We start from the raw sequence: 19,231 nt of genomic DNA on the forward strand, positions 1-19,231 counted from the left end.
ATATACCCTATTCTATGGGCCAGATACACTATACCTTTGTGCTCCATCTTGTATCTCTTTGTGAACCAAGAGCCGATTTGTTTGTATTGTTAGTCCTCTCTGTAGCGGGGTATTCGTTACGTTTAGATTTATTGACTAAATCAAAAGTAAACCATACAAGTCGAGTCGCCACCGCACTTCTATTTATCCAAAGGAAAGGTTAGAAAGCGAACAAAAACCGAGAAGTTTTATCGAATCAAAAATTAATAAAAATGTCAGAGATCGGGGTAAGGGGGTTGGTTATGCAATGGGAAGGTTTTAAGCACCCAAAACATCCTAGGTACTCCTAGGGAGCCCTTTTCACACTTGTTGTAAGGTTGGTATTTTGTGAAAATTTATTTGTGCAAACATGATTGGGGAGATGAGAGAAGAATGTACAAATTATTTACAATTTTGTGTTTGAATGGATAAACCCATTGCCTACATACCATCTTAAAAAAGATTAGGATCAAAACCTCGTAGTTCGGGGTAAAAATCTCAAAACAAGTTGGTGAGTTAATTGGTCCAAAAACCTTAAGGTCTTTTGTTATCCAAGGGAGAAAACTCAACCTAAAACCACAAATCCACTATGTGAGGATAGCTTCAACATGCTAGTGAGGGGTTAACCCTATAATAAGCATGGAAGACTCATTGTCCATCACTAAGGATATAGGTGAGTATTATATCTACCTCAAGGATAACTCAAACCTAATAGCTAAAGGTTATGAAAAGTTTTGATAAGAAAGTGGCAATTGAAACCACAAAAGCATTTGAATGAGTTATATTTACCAATGAAAAGTATTTACAAAAATATGGTCAAAGTTGACTTAAGGATTCAATTCAAAATAAGTGTTATGAAAAGAAAGTTTGAAAATCAAAAGCATAATGCTTAGGTTTCTAATGTTTGAAAGCAAGTGTTAATGTTTGCACAAAATTTTTGGCTTGGGTTAGAGTGGAGGGAAGAAGAAGAATGGCTAAGTCCTAAGCATACAAGAGATGAAGGAGAAGAAATAATACCACAAATGAAGTTCCCTTCTTGAGATCATATTGATGATCCAAGTAGCTCCCATCCTTTGGAATAAGCAAGCAAATAAGTGTATACTCAAGTAATCAATCAATCAAGCAAAGCTCTTAGGAGTCTTCCAATGGCTCTTGTATCTCTCACTTTAGATGCACATGACAATGGTTCTTCAATTTGGTTCAAGTAGGAATCCCTAGCACAAAAGCACACACATCAAAAAGTTCCATGAAGCAAATCAAGAATGGACAAGAGTGAGTTTAGAGATTTGGTCTTTCTAATCCATCTTCAACATTAAGGCCTTTTTACTCCATTTTGCATAGGGAATATCCTAGAATCTAAGTCCTTTTTGTCCATTTTTGCATTTGGTGCACAACAATCATAATAAAACACAAGCACAATAGTATACACAATTATGTGCTCAAGTGAGCAAAAGGCAAATTGCATTAACATAAATATGTGCTCAAATGAGCAAAGGGAAAAAGCAAATGAATAATATGTACAAGAATAGTAAATTGTATAAATGTAAAGTGCAAGAATTAAATGTTAATGGTTAATGGTTAGTGTGCCATAAGGCAATTTAGCGCTATGTTAAGCAATCGTAATTGGACTTATGTAGAAGTCACAACTATCTGAGGCCGGTCAATAATAATGTAGGCAACAACACAAGTTAGAGATCTTGATTAGTGAATCAAGCTCCTACAACTTGCCATGCCAAAAGAAGATGAGAAATGATCTTGTATTGATTTAGGTTCTTTGCTTGATTAGGAAGCAACCTATCCTTAATGCAAAGTCATTCACTTGATCTATGATCAAGATGAATTAGATTTGAATCAAGAAAGGTTAAAACTCCCATACATCAAGGCTAACCACCAATCTTTAACTCATTGATCAAAAAAGAAAAAGAAGAAGAAGAAGAAGATGAATAATAAAGTGCATTAATGGAAATGATATGAAGTAACCAATATACATTGACCAAAGATATTTGAAATCAAGGTCAAACATTAGTAAACAGAAGCAAGATGAAGATTGGAAGTCAAGAAACAAATAAAATATTTTTGGTATTTTTCAAAATTAAAATAATACTTGAATTAAAATAATAAAGAAAGGTCAAACTTCAAATTCACTTCAAATCAACTTTGAAAAGTCCAAGTGAATTATCTTAAGTTCAACAAGATCAAACAAAGTTTGACAAAAAATTTCAGCATTTTTAGAAGTCAGAAACTATTTTTTATCAATTAAAAATGCATAAAAATAACCTAATTGAATTAAAATCTCAAATCAATTAATAAATTGATGAGAATATTTTTCATAGATCCATCATCATTCAAAGAGGTTGGGAAAATATTTTTCTATTTTTTGAATATCAAAAACTATTTAAAATGAATTAAAAATAACCAGAAAAGAGAAAATTCCTAAAAAATATCAAATGATAAACTAAGAAATATTAAAAATCATTTTTAAAAATTAGAAATTAAAAGAGAAATAATGCAATTGATCTCACATTTTTTGGACCAATAATGAAGGAGATATGATTTTTTGAAATGAAATGGAATGAAAGAAAATAAAAAGAAAATGAAATTAGAAATAAAAATAAGGAAAATCAGGAGGCGTTGGATGGAGCTCATTAAATGAGCTGGCAAATCATGTGGATCACATGCGCGTGTCCAAGGTATACCCATGTCAATGCATCACACACAACCTTTAATTAAGTCATAACATGTAAGGGCTCAGATCTAATCTGGAAAAGAGATCGTGTGGCCATGATTCAACTAGGAACCAGACGGTGGTGTACACCACCGTCTTCTCCGACCAAACTTCCGGCGCCGGCCAAAAGTTGCAGAGATCAAAACTTCACCAAATGCCACGATCCAGGTATCAAATGAAAGCTGGGGTGATGTACATCACCCCTGTACCAACCAATTCTACTCTAGGCTTCAATGGAGAGAGGAATTAGAGCTTGAATTTTGTGGTGTTCAACTAGAATTTGATGGAATTTAAAAATTCAAAGCACAAAATGATTGCCTCTATGGAGAGGACTTCAGACAACCCAGCAAATGCAAGAAATAAGCTACATACAAGGAGATTCGAAGAAAATAAATTCTGATGCAAACCTCTGAAATGAAGAGCTTGAGAGCACGATTCCTTGATGCTAATGCTTGCAGTGTAGTCTTAGGATCAAGGTGAGCAAGGCTTAGGAACTATAGATCTAGAAAATCAACCAAGGCAATTGAATTTCAGATCTGAAAAATTGAATAGAAAGAGAGAGTTCCTTTGAGTATGGTTATGGAATGATTCGTGCAGCATAAAAGGTGCCCTTAGGTTGTGAAAATGAGAAGCAATGAGCACTTATTTATAGCAAATGATGGCTGGTATGCATGATCAAAGCGTGTGCATGAATGGAAAGGGCCTCCATGCATGGGCCTGTACAAGCGCATGGAGGGCCCAATTCCACTTGGAATTGCAAGCTGATACCAAATAGAATCAAAATGGACGTGAAGATTATGTGTACTAAGCTCATGCAATGAATTTTCAATGAGTTTCCAAAAATGCTCCAAATTGTTCATCCCTTCGAAAATGGTATTTCCGAAAGTGAAACATAGCCTTATGGGTAATGGTTGGAAAGCCCTTGGCATAAGGATCAATTGTCATGTTGACCAAAACTTCATTTTCAATTGGGAAATTAGTGAAAAATGATCATAAAGTGTAAGGTGCAAAACATGTACATGTGAAAATTTCAAAAATGGCCAAACTTCAAGCCCTTCTGTTTCAATGATGCAAGCTCCAAATGACAAAACCTTCAACATAAAAGTTGTAGATATTTTCAAGAAAATAAATTTGTACTTAAATGTTGTATCATTTGGATTTTTGATGAAGAAGTTATGGGCACTTGAAGTTGGACTTTTTCACATTTCAATGCCTTTGGTCCAAAGTGACCTATAATGTTTTGCATTATCACATGTATTTCTTTTAGGATTATGAAAATTTATCCAACATAACAAATGAATTAGACACCTTAAAATTTCCAATTCATTTGATACCATCTCAAAATCATGAAAAATGAATGAGTTATGTCCTTGGGAAGTTGACCCAAAATTAGGGTTTCAATCAAAATGACCTATAATGTCTTGAAATGGATGATGACCCTCCAAGCTTCAAATCAATTTTTGATGAACATGAACGTTGTTCATATGGTTCTTAAGAACATATTTTCTCTTGGGGTCATCTCCATTTGACAAACACATCAAAAGTTAGGTCTCAGTGTACTGCAAAATAGTCAGATGAATTGACTGATCAACTTCTAAAGTCCACACCTCATATCTTGATGAATTGATGATTGAGGACACTCAAATATGCATGAAATGATGAATGGAAGAACTTCCCTTGATTGTATTTGATCATGGGTTGAGGTTGCTTCATGAGCAAGGCACAATTGATGAACATATGAATTAGGGTTTCCTTGGGAAACAATCCTCAAGCCCCTTGGTTTGCTTTGATCAAAATGATGAATTGAGGTACTTGGGAGGTATATATGATGAATGATAGCCTTGGTGTCCATTGTCATGCTTGCTTTCACCTTCACCTGGTCATTTCAATGAACATGGGGCCACTTAGGAGCCTTGGGTCTCATGATTGCTCAAGCTACAAAACAAGCAAAGTTAGTGACATATTTTTGTGCTTTTGGTTAGTGAACAAAATAAGAAAAGCAATAATATACAATTCAAGCATGTTTGGTAATCTCAAACCAACTCACAAAAGTTCCCACCCTAGGGTTAAGGAGCCAAGATGCTATGATCCTTGAGGCAAGATGCAAATGCAATGGTATGATGCCATGAGGAATCTTAGGGTAAAAATTAGGGTCTTACACTCTCGTTGCTTAGACGCACATCTCCTTACTTACTCTGTAGTTGTATACAGGAAACCCTTTCTTTTCGGTTATTCCAATACAGTGATACCATGCCTTAAGCCTCTCACTTATTGGTTCATACCAGTTTTACTCTTGGGTTCATATTTTCACCCATTTTTGTAGTTCAAATCAGACTATCCTTTGGTTCAAACAATACCTTTATCACACTTCCTTTTCACCTCCTACCACTAGTTCTTTGAATTATGGAGCTCTGAATTCCTCATTGCACTATGAGGATACGTAGGCATGAGGACCCCAATCCTCACCGAGCACTTTATCTATTTCCTTTTCTTTTCCCTCATTCTTTTGTGAGTAATCTTTAGATATAACACCTATTCGAGCTAGAATAATCAAAATGGTTCCCATGGGGTACCATGGATGTTTGGGGTGCTAATACCTTCCCATTGCATAACCAACTTCCTTACCCAACATATCTCTTTCCACCGGGTTTTATCGATGTTTTCCCTTTCCTTCGGGAATAAATAAAGTTTGATGGCGACTCTGTGTATGTTCGGGCGTGCGATACATTCGGGTATATTGCCGCTAGCTTCAGTAAGTCTTGATGAAATATTTAGCATCCTCCCTATTCAAAATGATGACCTCCATCTTCGGAGTAAACAAAGCAGGAGAAGCTGAAGATTATGCAACTTCAGATGATGCGAGCATAAAGTTGATTTGCACGATTATCTTCTGAATCTTATTAGAAAAAGAGCATCGAAGGAATACCCATAAATGGAAGCTTCTCTACCTAGAGGACCACTAAAAAACTTCTCAGACTCATAATCGTCATATATATATATATATATATATATATATATATATATATATATATATATATATATATATATATATATATATATATATATATATATATATATATATATATATATATATATATATATATATCAGGGCCGACCCAATCATATCGGAGGTCCCGTTCTAAATTCAAAAATGGACTCAAATTTAAAAAAAATACAATTATAATAATTAAAAAAATATATATCAAAAATACAATTATATATTAATTAAAAATAAATTTAATTATAATTATTTTGAATTTTGATCAATTTTAATTTTTGTATATATTAAATTTTTATCATAACATTTCTTTCAATTATTGAGTTTTTTTAATAACTTTTTATTTATTTTTATTAATATTTATAAAAAAAATTGAATTTTTCAAATTTTTGGGTCTTCTAAAATGTGAGGCCTGATATATATATATATATATATATATATATATATATATATATATATATATATATATATATATATATATATATATATATATATATATATATATATATATATATATATATATATATATATATATATATACCACTAAGAATTATTGTTTAATGGCTAAATGATAAGAAATTGAACTAGAAGACACTTCTGCCGCTAGCTGAAGGAGAGGAAGCACTATCCCCAGAATCTCTAGATAAATGCACGAGGTAATCATTTGTATTGGCAACGGTAAAGTAAATACTGAAAGTAAGAAGTAAGCTCATGGTAAGTAGGGTACCTCGAAATAGTAAAGTCTGAGGAAGAAGATGAATATAAATGCGGAATGGTAAGTTTTGTTACAGGGAAGCAAACGCTAAAAGGAAACATTTATCAGAAAAGAAAGTACATCTATAAATAAAAATTGATTCTCAAGGATAGCGAAAAGTTCTATAGAAGTCTAGAGGCCTTTATATGTAAGGGAAACTGAGCAACATACCAGATCCATAGAAACAATATAAATCAAATGTTAGATTTCACTTATGAAATGCAAACAAACTCAAATGCACTCTAATGTCCTAGGGGAAATCCCATACCCGAGCTTGCTAACTTAAAGTCACGCTTATAAAAAATCAGCGACATGTTTCAATGATGGGAAAACATTTAAGGCACTTGTTCCCCCAATACCTTTGTAATTAGTCCATGACTCTCCTATTTCTCGCTATGCTCGAACATTATCACTACAGGGCGACCACGACTTTGAAAGACTTCCTGACTAGTATAAGCTCGGCAAGCCTTAAGGGCAATTGTTCTGGGTCGGTCAAATACCCAATACAAGGGTCCAATCATGCACAAACACAATCAAATTATCCAATATATATATAGTCAATACACGTGAGATTCAAGGTACATTTTCTAAACTTCACTATTCTCTATACTCATTTAGACTCTATAAGTGACTTAACTGTTGGAGTGCTAATACTTGCATGTCCATCTCACGCCACTGTAACGAACATCAACATCACCGGTTCCAAAGTCCTATGTCATCAATCAACACAAATTTTTGTTCAATATAAGAACAAAAAGATTTTAATTTTTCATTTTTTAACTTTATAAATTATTTTTTAAAAAAATCATAAATTTATAAGTATTATCACCTTTATAATATTCAATATTATAATTTAATGATGAATTCATTAATACTTAATTCATCACAATAATTCTAAATTATCATATCTTATTCACAAAACTAGTAACAAATCCGTGCCTACGTACGATGTACGTTTTTGGGTGGGATATGGTTTTAGATGCGCATTTGTTTGTAATCTGTCATAAAAATGTAAAGTTGAAAAAAGAAAAAATAATTTTAAAAAATATATTAAATTTAAGTTGAAATAGTAATAAATGTAGAAGATGAAATTTAAACAACAATATCAAGAATAATATGATTAAAAATAAAAACTACTGAAACTTGTATTAGATAAATTATCGTTTTAGTTTTTCTTTTATAAATAAGATATTATTTTATAAGAGAGAATACATTTTTTAAATATCTACTCAATCTTTTTTAATAAGTTTCCGTAATCATTTTCACATATTTGAAAAAATGGTCGATAAATTTCTATTATTTAGTATTTGGATAAGTAGTAAAGTCGTTCCCATTTATAACTATAGTATTTTTTCTCGTAAATAAAATTATTTTAATCAACCATGTATTTTTTCCTATATATAAATATTATTTTTGTTTTGATATTATTTATAAAAATATTTGAATCAATAGTAAAGTTGTTCCCATATATAAAAATAGTTGAATCAACAATGTATTTTTCCGCGTATATAAATATTAGTTTTGTTTTAAAAATATTTATAAAAATAATTGAATCAATATTAAAGTTATTCCTGTTTATAATAATAATTGGATCAATAATTTTATTTTACCCGTTTCAAATTTATTAAATATTTTAATCAATAGTAACTTTTTCTTGAGTAGATATGACTATATGCATTTGACTCATACATTTGAAATCAATCACCTTAAAGATTTAGTAGACTAACAACATATTGTAGATACCACGCATGCTTTAGAAGTAATTTCCAATAATAACATATTTTATTCCAATGAACTAACGAAAATAACCTTTGTATTTGTAACTTCATTTTAACATATTTCAATAAGTTTCCGTATAAGGAACACAATTTAAGTTTATAAAACGAAAATAACCTTTGTATTTGTAACTTCATTTTAACATATTTCAATAAATTTCCGTAGGTGTGTTCAAAACCAAACCAACCCAATAGAAAACCGCAAATCAAACCAAACCAAATCAAAACTGCAAAAAACCGCATTTGGTTCGGATTCGTTTGGATCATTTTTTAATAAAACCGCACGGTTTGGTTTGGTTTGCGGTTTGTATTTTGCAAACCGAACTAAACCAAACCAAACCGCATTATGTTACAACCCAAACTTCACTTATCCCACATCCAACCCAAACCTCAAACCTAGTATGCCTTAACCTTACAATTACAAACGATTTTCTCTTAATCACACTTAGGATTTCAATTTCAACCTTTTTAAATCTCTCATAATAGTATCACACATTCTTCTCATATTCTTTTCAATGTAGGTCTCGTATATTCTACTTTAATAAGTCCTCTATTATGTTCTTTCTTTTTTATCTTTTATGTTACTATTTTCTCTTCCAATTACGTTTTTATTGCACTTTTCTTCTCAATCTCGCATCTCTTATGTTCTTTTTTTCATCTTCTCTAATCTCTTATCTCATATGTTTTTTTATGTTTTATTATAATGTCTTTGATATTATTTTATGCTACTATTTATATATGTCTTTTATTCCACTTTTGTCAAATCTAATTTTTTGTATATTGAATGAAACGTTTTTGTCTAAATATGGTGAATTTTGATGTTATTTAGTAATGTATGAATGACTAAACACAAAGTTATGTCATTATTTATAGGAGTATATATGGCTCAATAAAAATATTATAAAAAACCGAACCAACCGAACCAACCCAAACTGCATTGATTTGGTTTGGTTTGGTTTGGTTTTATTTCTAAAAGCCAACCGAACCAAATCGAACCGCATGCTTATTTCTCTTGCGGTTCGGGTGATTTTTATCAGAAAAACCGCCCAAACCGCACCGCGAACACCCCTAAGTTTCCGTATAAGGAACACAATTTAAGTTTATAAAGCTCTACATATAGAAATTTAAGGGATCATATCAAACAAAACCATCAGGAAGAATCATTTCTCTTTTTCCTTTCATAGATTTCATAGATTAACTAATGATGTTCTTCTTGTATTAATGACATAGTTGGTGGAGTCACTGTTCCATCTTTACCTCCTTCAATAGTAAAACTTATGCCAATTTTGGTTGATACATCTACATCTTCTCTATCCAAAGTTTAAATTGAAACTTGATCACAAGTATCAATTTCTTTCAAACATAATTTGTCTTCCAAGAGATCATAACTATTCCTAGTCCTAGTTTCTTGAGCAAGAGAACACCAACAACATAATAACCAAAATGAACAATCAGTAACCAATGATTTCCCAAAACAGAAATTATATGCAGACGAATTAAACCTCTTTCTCATTTGAATTCTTCAAAATCCACCATAAAGTAAGCCACAAAAACAAAGGATGATTCCAATAACTATTAAAGTTATTCTAACATTACCATTAACGTTACCAAAAGCCAATACAAATACCCAAAAAGGAGCCATACATAACAACATAAAGTAGCTATATGAACATACATGTTCCTGAATCCAAGTCTCTCCATATTCCAACCAAACACTTAAAAAATGCAAAAAAGTGAGAGAAATGATACAAATATATCATGCCATATCTCAAGTATTCCTCCACTCCAATTCTGTCTATTTTCTAATTCTATAACTTCTCCCTGTTGATCCTTAAATGCAAATGCATACTTTTTATCAAACGGTTTCAGAATTTGATCTCGTGATTCTTCATCCATCTCACAATCATAGTCTTTCCCAAGTGGACTAAGAATAATGTACAATCCAGCTATGGCCAGTGTCGCAATTGCAACCTATATAGTAATTCCAACTCCAATTGTCGGTCGCTTAGACCTTGTGTATCCTAAATTTAGACAACAAAGTGCATATTGATCAAAACAATTAACATGAAGGAGAATAACCACTACCATCATATGTCTCAATTCACGTGGTTTACCAGTACCATTATTGCAGTAAATCATTATAAGTGTAGAAATGACATTTGTTCTCCATCATCTGTGGATTCACTTTTACCATTACCTCATTTTGAACATTTGTCACCTTAAAACACCCTTCAAACTCTGGTTTTGGAGTGAATTCTAAATCCTCTATATCATCCCCAACACACTGGAAAAGAAGTGGAAAACAACACTACTATATAAAGGTCGTCATCAACCTATGATAATGACTAATGTTTTTAAAATACAGGTGCTCAACATACAACTACAAGCAAGGTAGTCAAACTCGAGATCCTATGCAAGATCGGGTTGGGATAATTAGATCGTGAATCGGAGGATCGTAACACGGATCGTAAGATCCTACCAAATTTAAAAATTCACATATATTTTGCATATAGATTAATAATATGCATATAGATTAATAATATGCATATGACACTAGATAATATCAAAATAAAATTCAAATAACACTAAAATTACTTTTAAAAACTGAAATTTCATAGGATAAAATTCATTAAAACTAATTCAAGGCAATTCCAAAACACCACAACATTCAAAACAGTAGCAAATAATAATTGAAAACTTATAAGAAAATGGGAGAAAGGTTCTAACAGCAGGGGGAGCAGTGAAAGCAACAACAACTAAAGTTCCAACAGCAGAATTTGAAGCCATGGGAGAAAGGTTGAAATCAATGAAATATTGAGTGAGACAAGGACTTTATTTAACGGGAGAGAGGTGAAATAGTTTAACTGAATAAATTGGAATGAATAAATATATTTTGGGAAGTTACCCTAATCATAGAATAAATTCATAATTATTTGGTGCCCTAATCATAGAATAAATTCATAATTATTTGGTGGCTGAGTATTAATTACTCTTAATTATTACCATTTATCCTAGTTATTAGGCTGAAAAGAATGTTTCAGATTGCAAAACTAATTTAAACAAAAACGGAATTTTTCAACAAAAACGGCGATTCTACCGTTTTCACGTGATATCACGGCGATTCTGGCCGTGCCTACCAAAAAACGATTCTGATCATCCTCTGGTACGGTGGATAGTTGCAAGATCGTAAAATCGTACGATCCTACGAGTAGGATCGTGATTTTGACTACCATGACTACAAGATCAATTAACAACTACTTTAGTCCTGAGGCGGGGCTTTTAGGCCCGTCGATAATGGTTGATAGTGAGTGCCAAAACAATGCCCAACTCTTTGCAACACATGACACCACCTAATCAACACTGAAACACTATAGTATAGATGAAAATATGATCAAAACCACCTAATCAGCTCCTCACTACTTTCCAATTTACCCCTGGTTAACAGAGTTTCAAAGTATCGCAACAGAGTTCCTGCAGACAAATTATCATATTTGGCTATGACATTTAGATACGATAAGATAGAAAATCACATTAAATCGCAAAAATGGAGTAAGAAAATACCTCGGGTAGTCTATTAAAACTTGAGAGTGGCTTCTGAAGTAAGAATCTAAGTTCGAGAATTTTGTACCAAAGGGCCTTCAGTCAAAACAAATTTTGATTATATTATTACAAATTCAAAATGGAAACCACTAAATAATAAGATTGAAACCATGACAAGTACAATTGACAACATCTATACCTTAATCAATATTATGAGTAGTCATTTTCACCTTAATCTGAGCACCACCCGTCAAAACCTTCCTCTCATCAAAACCTTTGGTCACCACGCCGAACGAAGAGGCAACACAGGTCGTCCCTCCAGCAATTCCAGTACCAGCAGCAGTGCAGTTCACAATCTCTTTAGCGAAGAATATATCAACACAATAAACGTCAGAAATTAAGAAAGACATGTCATAAATCTTTTGGAAAGAAGTGAGATAAGTATTCACATGAATTCAAATATAGATGTCAACAAAGACTGCAATAACCATATGTAGTACATGTAGAAACCATAAAGATTGAAATGTTTTTATTTATAGATATTTGATTTTATGAAATTTACAAATCCTTCACATCTTTGTATTAGTTACAAATTGAAAATAGAGATCATAAAAATCTTAGCAATTATTAGGAAAGATACAAGCAAAGAGAAAATTTGTGAAATACATAGGTATGAGTCATTGTGCATGATACTTGTTGAAAGCAATTGTTGCTTCAAAGGGAGTAATAAATGGAGTTAGATACTTTTTGCTATCCAGTAAATCAGTTTGGGCACAAGAAACATATAGGAAAACATCACACTCATGAGGAAAAAACAATGTCATTAAACTTTCCGAAATAAACATAAAGCTGAAATATGTACTAAGACTGAATCAAACTTCACCTCAGGAAAGTTAGAAAATTTAGCTGGGTTTGGTTTTCCCATAACCAAAGTATAGGCCTTTTTTCCTGCTGTAGTAATTAGCTCCATCATCTGATTAATTACATGCAAACAACAACTGCATCAAAATCCAGTATGATTAATTAACCCCATTTGTGTTGCAAACAAACAATAAAATAAATTCTTTACTGACGTATTGTAACAGGCTAGAGATATCATTTACACATTTGTTATTTATCATGAATCAACTATATGAGATACATTAGCCATTAGCTACTAAGTTTTTGCCAAATGGTTTTTAATATCTCTAACACAACACGAGGAAAGAGCCATTGGATTTGAGGCATGAACAATTGTGTTAAAAGTAACATTTAATTAGAAAAATGGAGGTAACAACCATTGAACTGTAAAGTACTCAATCTTAGAGGCTTTGCTATCGTGTCTCAATAGAATAAAAAACAACATACGTACAAATCTAGGATTTGGGGTCTAGATTCCGTGTAAAAATAAAATGTTAAACATTTTCAGTACCCAATAATCCCAATTGCATAAAAATATAACATTTTTAGGGTTTCAGTATCTACAAACAAAAAACCCAAATAATCAAACCATGAAATGCCGTAAAATATACCTAAACATGAAGAAGCAATAAAATAAAACCAGTATTTCGTAAGGAGATTTGCAAACATCGTGAAGTTGTAACACAAAAGCTTCTTCAAAACGAAAAACAAAACAAAAATTAACAAAAACACGATGAAGACGAAGAACAAATATGACAGAAGCAGATATGGGTAAAGGTAGAAGAAGTAATCTTGAACTCGCTCACAATGTGAAGGAGATGAAGAAGAATAACAGATGAAAAACAGAAGCAGATATGGGTGGAGGTTGGAGCCGGAGAGAGAAAGTAGATGAAAAGCTGAACATTTGGAGGGATTTGGTGAAGCACAAAATGCATTGTTAGAAGAGAAAAAGTTGGAATCAATATTTTGTTTTTGAACAAATCAATGTTAACTGATTGACAAAATACCAAAAAGTGGAAGAAAATAGAATAAGCAGTTACTATGTTGGTTCAATAGTACAGTTTGACTGAAAATAATAAATTTTAGATACAAATTACCCGCTTATTTTGATGATGTGTCATTTTTAAAGGGAAGTACATGTAAGAGATTTCCACGACAACGTTGAATTTTCTCTTGTTATATATTTGAAATATGATACATCACTATATTTTATAGTTTAATAAAAAAACAAATAATTAAAACCAAATAATTTTAAAATAAAAGATTCAATTATGTGAGCCAATAAAAATAGAGATAAAGAAAACTGAAAGCAACATAGTCTAGTGATACGACAATGTTGAATTTTCTCATGTTATATATTTGAAATATGAAACATCACTAGATTTTATGATTCAACAAAATAAGAAAAAAATTAAAATCAAATAATTTTAAAATAAAAGATTCAATTATGTGAGCCAATAAAAATAGAGATAAAGAAAACTGAAAACAGTATAGTGGACTGGAGTGGTAAATATTCTAACTCATGTTTCCTTTTTTTCCAATGCAAAATAAAAAAGAAACACAGAAATGGTGTGTGACGTGTAAGATTTTGACAAGTAGTATTTTTGTGGGTCCAAAGTCCAAACCTACGATCTTGTACAGCAACCAACACTACGCATAGTGATGCAGATGCACTATTCATAAAGCAAAGAAAAAGGACCTTCTTTGTATATTTTGCATAGATTCATGAGATCCTAAGGCCAACATAACCATACACATATACACTCAATTCGACCATGACTATATTTTAAAATTTAAATAATTATTTATAGTTAATCATATTCAATAATATAAAAAAGACTTCAAAATAACTACTAATTTTGATTATTTATTTTAGTAAAGAGTGAGATAACAATAATATGATTTTTACTAATTTCATTAAATTAAATTTGATTAAGTATTGTCTTTTTCTTGTTTTTTATACCGATTTTTGTGAACGTGATATTAATATATATTTTTTTTAATTTTAGTTTTTAGGAAAGTCCCACATGTCAATCATGTCTTATTCTAATTTTTGTTACAAAATAATAATTTTATCTCTTATTCTCAATTATGTCCATTTTATTTATATTTTTTTTACAAAATTTTACAATTTAAACTCCCTCATTTAAATAAAAATATACAAAAGTTCATAATTTTTTTAATACACAATGAATTATTGTCTTTGCCTCGATTTATTTTATTTTTTAATATAATAGTTATTAATTTTTAAATTTTGAATTTCTAAATATTATATGTCTTTTCGAATTCAACATTTTTTATTTTTATATTCAATCACTAAAAAAACTTTCAAAAATAATTTTTAATTTTCATATTCAAATTCCAATGTCTAGTTATCCGTTTTTGTCCTTCACTTTATAATCATAATAAATGTGACTATACAATTACTCATTTAATTTCAAATATAAATAAAATACCAAATGTATTTTATCCAAATTTAAATCAAATACATTTGATTTTTTTTATTAACAGACAAATCATTTTGTAACAAAAAAATTACTTTTTAAAAACAATTCACAATTTTATTTCAAATATAAAATTTTCAAAATATAGAAAAAAATATATATGTTACCATCTTGTCAGTTTCAAGAGCCAAGAAGAGTTCCTTTACTTTCTCTCTCTATTCTTCTTCTTCTTCACTCTCTCTCTCTCTCTCTCTCTCTCTCTCTCTCTCTCTTTCTCCTTTACTTTTTCAACTTCTCTCTCATCTCATTCACCTTTTCAGCTTCTCTCTCATCTCATCTCATCTTCAGAAACTCATCTCCCATTGTTTCTTTTCTTTTCACGCTTCAAAAGAACTTCTCCATTTTCACTAGGTAAAAACTCTTCTCATCTTTCTTTTCTCATTCACCATTTTTACTTCTTCAACATTGTTCAACAAAGATTAAAAAAAAACTATGTTTCCATTTTTACTTAAAGATTTTTACATGCAAACACTTGCGTCATTATTTGGGTTTCTTGTGTGTTTGTGTGTTTGGTGTGACTAGTAATAGTGTTTGGTACGAAAAGTATGCATTTTATTTATTTATTTATAATCTTATAATTTCTGTTTTTAGTTTATGTTGTGCTGCATTATACTTGTAAGTTCATATGTTTAATTTTTTCTTTTGATTTTGTTTTAATTTGTTAACTGCAGGTTGAATAATCAGATCTTGTGGCTTTAAAGAAAGTTTTTGGTTTTTTCCAACGTTTAAGCTTTTGAACACTGTAAAATCAGAGATCTAGGTTTGTCATTACTGTTAATTATGTTCAAGCTTTTAATAGTATTAATATAAACCTTTTTTTTAAAATATGTTTAAGCTCTTTTTGATAAGTTGTAATGGTTAATTGAATGTGTTTGTTATTTATTTTTTAGGCTTCTTGTTGAATTTTTGAACTAAGAAAATGCAGAGGCCACCACCGGAAGATTTTCTGTTGAAAGAGACCAAACCTCATCTTGGAGGTGGGAAGGTTTCTGGTGATAAACTAACAAGCACCTATGATCTTGTTGAGCAAATGCTATACCTTTATGTAAGGGTTGTTAAAGCGAAGGATTTGCCTCCGAAGGATGTTACGGGAAGTTGCGATCCTTATGCAGAAGTTAAGCTTGGGAACTATAAAGGAACTACTCGGCATTTCGAGAAAAAGACGAATCCGGAATGGAATCAGGTTTTTGCTTTCTCGAAGGACCGGCTCCAGGCGTCGGTGTTGGAGGTTACTGTGAAAGATAAGGATGTTGTGAAGGATGATTTCATTGGTCGTGTGTGGTTTGATTTGAATGAGGTTCCGAAACGGGTTCCTCCGGATAGTCCGTTGGCGCCGCAGTGGTATAGGTTGGAGGATAGGAAGGGAGATAAGGTTAAGGGAGAGTTAATGCTGGCTGTTTGGATGGGTACGCAAGCTGATGAAGCGTTTCCTGAAGCTTGGCATTCCGATGCTGCGACTGTTAGTGGGACCGATGCGCTTGCGAATATTAGGTCTAAAGTTTATTTGTCTCCGAAGCTTTGGTATTTGAGAGTCAATGTGATTGAGGCACAAGACTTGCAACCGACTGATAAGGGTAGATATCCGGAGGTTTTCGTGAAGGCTATTTTGGGGAATCAAGCATTGAGGACTAGAATTTCCCAGAGCAGGAATATTAATCCATTGTGGAATGAGGATTTGATGTTTGTTGCTGCGGAACCGTTTGAGGAACCGCTGATTTTGAGTGTGGAAGACAGAGTTGCTCCTAACAAAGAAGAAGTATTGGGTAGGTGTGCAATTCCTTTGCAGTTTATGGATAGGAGACTAGATCACAAACCGGTGAATACTAGGTGGTTTAATCTTGAAAAACATATTGTTGTTGAAGGGGAGAAAAAGAAAGAGATTAAATTTGCAAGTAGGATTCACATGAGGGTTTGTCTTGAAGGTGGTTATCATGTTTTGGATGAATCAACTCACTACAGCAGTGATCTTCGCCCGACTGCGAAACTGCTATGGAAATCTGGAATTGGTGTTCTTGAAGTTGGGATATTGAGTGCACATGGTTTGATGCCGATGAAAAATAAAGACGGGAGAGGGACAACGGATGCTTACTGTGTAGCGAAATATGGGCAGAAGTGGATCCGAACAAGGACAATCGTTGATAGCTTTATGCCGAGGTGGAATGAGCAATATACTTGGGAGGTTTTTGATCCTTGCACTGTCATTACAATTGGTGTATTTGACAATTGTCATTTGCATGGTCCTGAAAAAGCTGGAGGGGCAAAAGATTCTAGAATCGGTAAGGTAAGGATCCGTCTTTCGACACTCGAGACTGATCGGGTTTACACACATTCCTATCCACTTCTAGTTCTTCACCCAAATGGTGTGAAGAAAATGGGTGAAATTCAATTAGCTGTGAGGTTCACTTGTTCTTCTTTACTCAACATGATGCACATGTATTCGCTACCTTTGTTGCCGAAGATGCACTATATACACCCATTGACTGTTAGCCAGCTCGACAGTTTGAGGCATCAAGCTACTCAGATTGTTTCAATGAGGCTGAGCCGCGCCGAGCCGCCGCTGAGAAAGGAGGTAGTTGAGTATATGCTCGATGTCGGTTCTCACATGTGGAGTATGAGAAGAAGCAAGGCTAACTTCTTCAGAATCATGGGAGTATTGAGTGGACTCATCGCCGCAGGAAAATGGTTTGATCAAATTTGCAATTGGAAAAATCCAATTACAACAGTTTTGATTCATATCTTGTTTATAATATTGGTCATGTATCCTGAACTTATCTTACCGACAGTTTTCCTTTACCTATTCCTGATTGGAATTTGGCACTATAGATGGAGGCCAAGACACCCTCCCAACATGGACACTCGACTCTCTCATGCCGATTCGGCTCATCCCGACGAACTCGATGAAGAGTTCGACACATTCCCAACTTCGCGGCCTTCTGACATTGTGCGGATGCGATACGATCGACTCAGAAGCATTGCTGGTCGTATACAGACTGTGGTTGGTGACTTGGCTACTCAAGGGGAAAGGCTGCAGTCCTTGCTGAGCTGGCGTGATCCGAGAGCTACGGCTCTGTTTGTGATTTTCTGTCTGATTGCTGCTACTATACTTTATGTAACTCCATTCCAAGTCGTGGTCCTCCTGGCTGGAATTTACGTGCTGAGGCACCCGAGGTTCCGTCAAAAGCTTCCGTCTGTGCCGCTTAATTTCTTCAGGAGGCTGCCTGCAAGAACTGACTGCATGCTTTGAAGTTTGAATCCTCAACAAAGGACAGTGCAGAGTGGAGATTCATTATTCAGATTCAGGTTTTGATTTCTGTTTAGATGCATTATGCATTATTACTATCATTATGTTAAAGGATATTATGCTTTGGCTTTTGAACTTCATAGTATATCTGTAAGTTTGTAGGTTTGAGCTGAATTATTTTCATGTTTAATTAGGTTTAGAGTTTTTCTCAATGGGGATTAGTTTGAATTGTATTAGTAGTGGTGGTAATTTCTGTTTAATATTTCTTTTAAGTTGTTGGTTGATGCGTTTATTTTTGTTAAATGATGCATTTCATTTTAAAATATGTTTCTATGTTTGGATTGGCAGTGAGATTCGTAATAAGATGATGGTATACTATTTTGTAGCATCTTGACACCTCTAAAAGAAGGTGTGTCGGATTCAGTGTCCTAAACCGTTTTCCAATTATTAATAATGTCAATGTGTCAGGGTCGGGGCCGTGTTACTGGGGTTCGTGCTTTATAGTGTATGGTTTTAGAAAAAGAAAACTTTAGAGTTTCAATAAAATTGATGTCTCCAAATTTGCATAAAATAACAACTATAGTGATCATTGTGTGAAGTTTTAACTATAGTGATCATTGTGTGAAGATTTGAATTTAATTAATAACATGTTTGATGAATGCATGTGGTGTTACCGTTTTATGTGAAAGATTAGTTTACTGAGGTAGATTATTTATATCAAGTTGCATTTGGTTTTGCTTGGATTTGGAGTTTAGGGGCAAATATTCCAAGATCGA

The 19,231-nt window shown here is 32.7% G+C and overlaps 1 protein-coding gene and 1 pseudogene across 2 annotated transcripts; one reads left to right on the top strand and one right to left on the bottom strand.

The window, feature by feature from the left end:
- Positions 1 to 9,468: 9,468 nt before the first annotated feature.
- Positions 9,469 to 10,434, bottom strand: LOC127094790 (uncharacterized; annotated as a pseudogene).
- Positions 10,435 to 15,343: 4,909 nt separating this feature from the next.
- LOC127091303 (FT-interacting protein 3) lies at positions 15,344 to 18,758 on the top strand. 2 transcript variants are annotated; one of them, XM_051029913.1, is made up of 3 exons: positions 15,345 to 15,565; positions 15,886 to 15,974; positions 16,105 to 18,758. In XM_051029913.1, exon 3 carries the CDS (start codon positions 16,134 to 16,136, stop codon positions 18,456 to 18,458), a length of 2,325 nt encoding a protein of 774 aa, XP_050885870.1. In that variant the 5' UTR covers positions 15,345 to 15,565; positions 15,886 to 15,974; positions 16,105 to 16,133; the 3' UTR covers positions 18,459 to 18,758. The 2 variants fall into 2 exon arrangements, with proteins under 2 accessions (XP_050885871.1, XP_050885870.1); XM_051029914.1 differs by lacking the exon at positions 15,886 to 15,974 and having other exon boundaries at positions 15,344 to 15,565.
- The last annotated feature ends 473 nt before the right edge of the window (positions 18,759 to 19,231 follow it).

The sequence above is a fragment of the Lathyrus oleraceus genome, chromosome 6 (assembly GCF_024323335.1).
Source record: "Lathyrus oleraceus cultivar Zhongwan6 chromosome 6, CAAS_Psat_ZW6_1.0, whole genome shotgun sequence".
In the NCBI taxonomy this organism is placed as follows: Eukaryota; Viridiplantae; Streptophyta; class Magnoliopsida; order Fabales; family Fabaceae; genus Lathyrus; species Lathyrus oleraceus.

What these genes read in the sequence shown, in the direction of transcription:
- LOC127091303 (XM_051029914.1), top strand. Translation starts at nt 16,134, where the DNA reads ATGCAGAGGCCACCACCGGAAGATTTTCTGTTGAAAGAGACCAAACCT.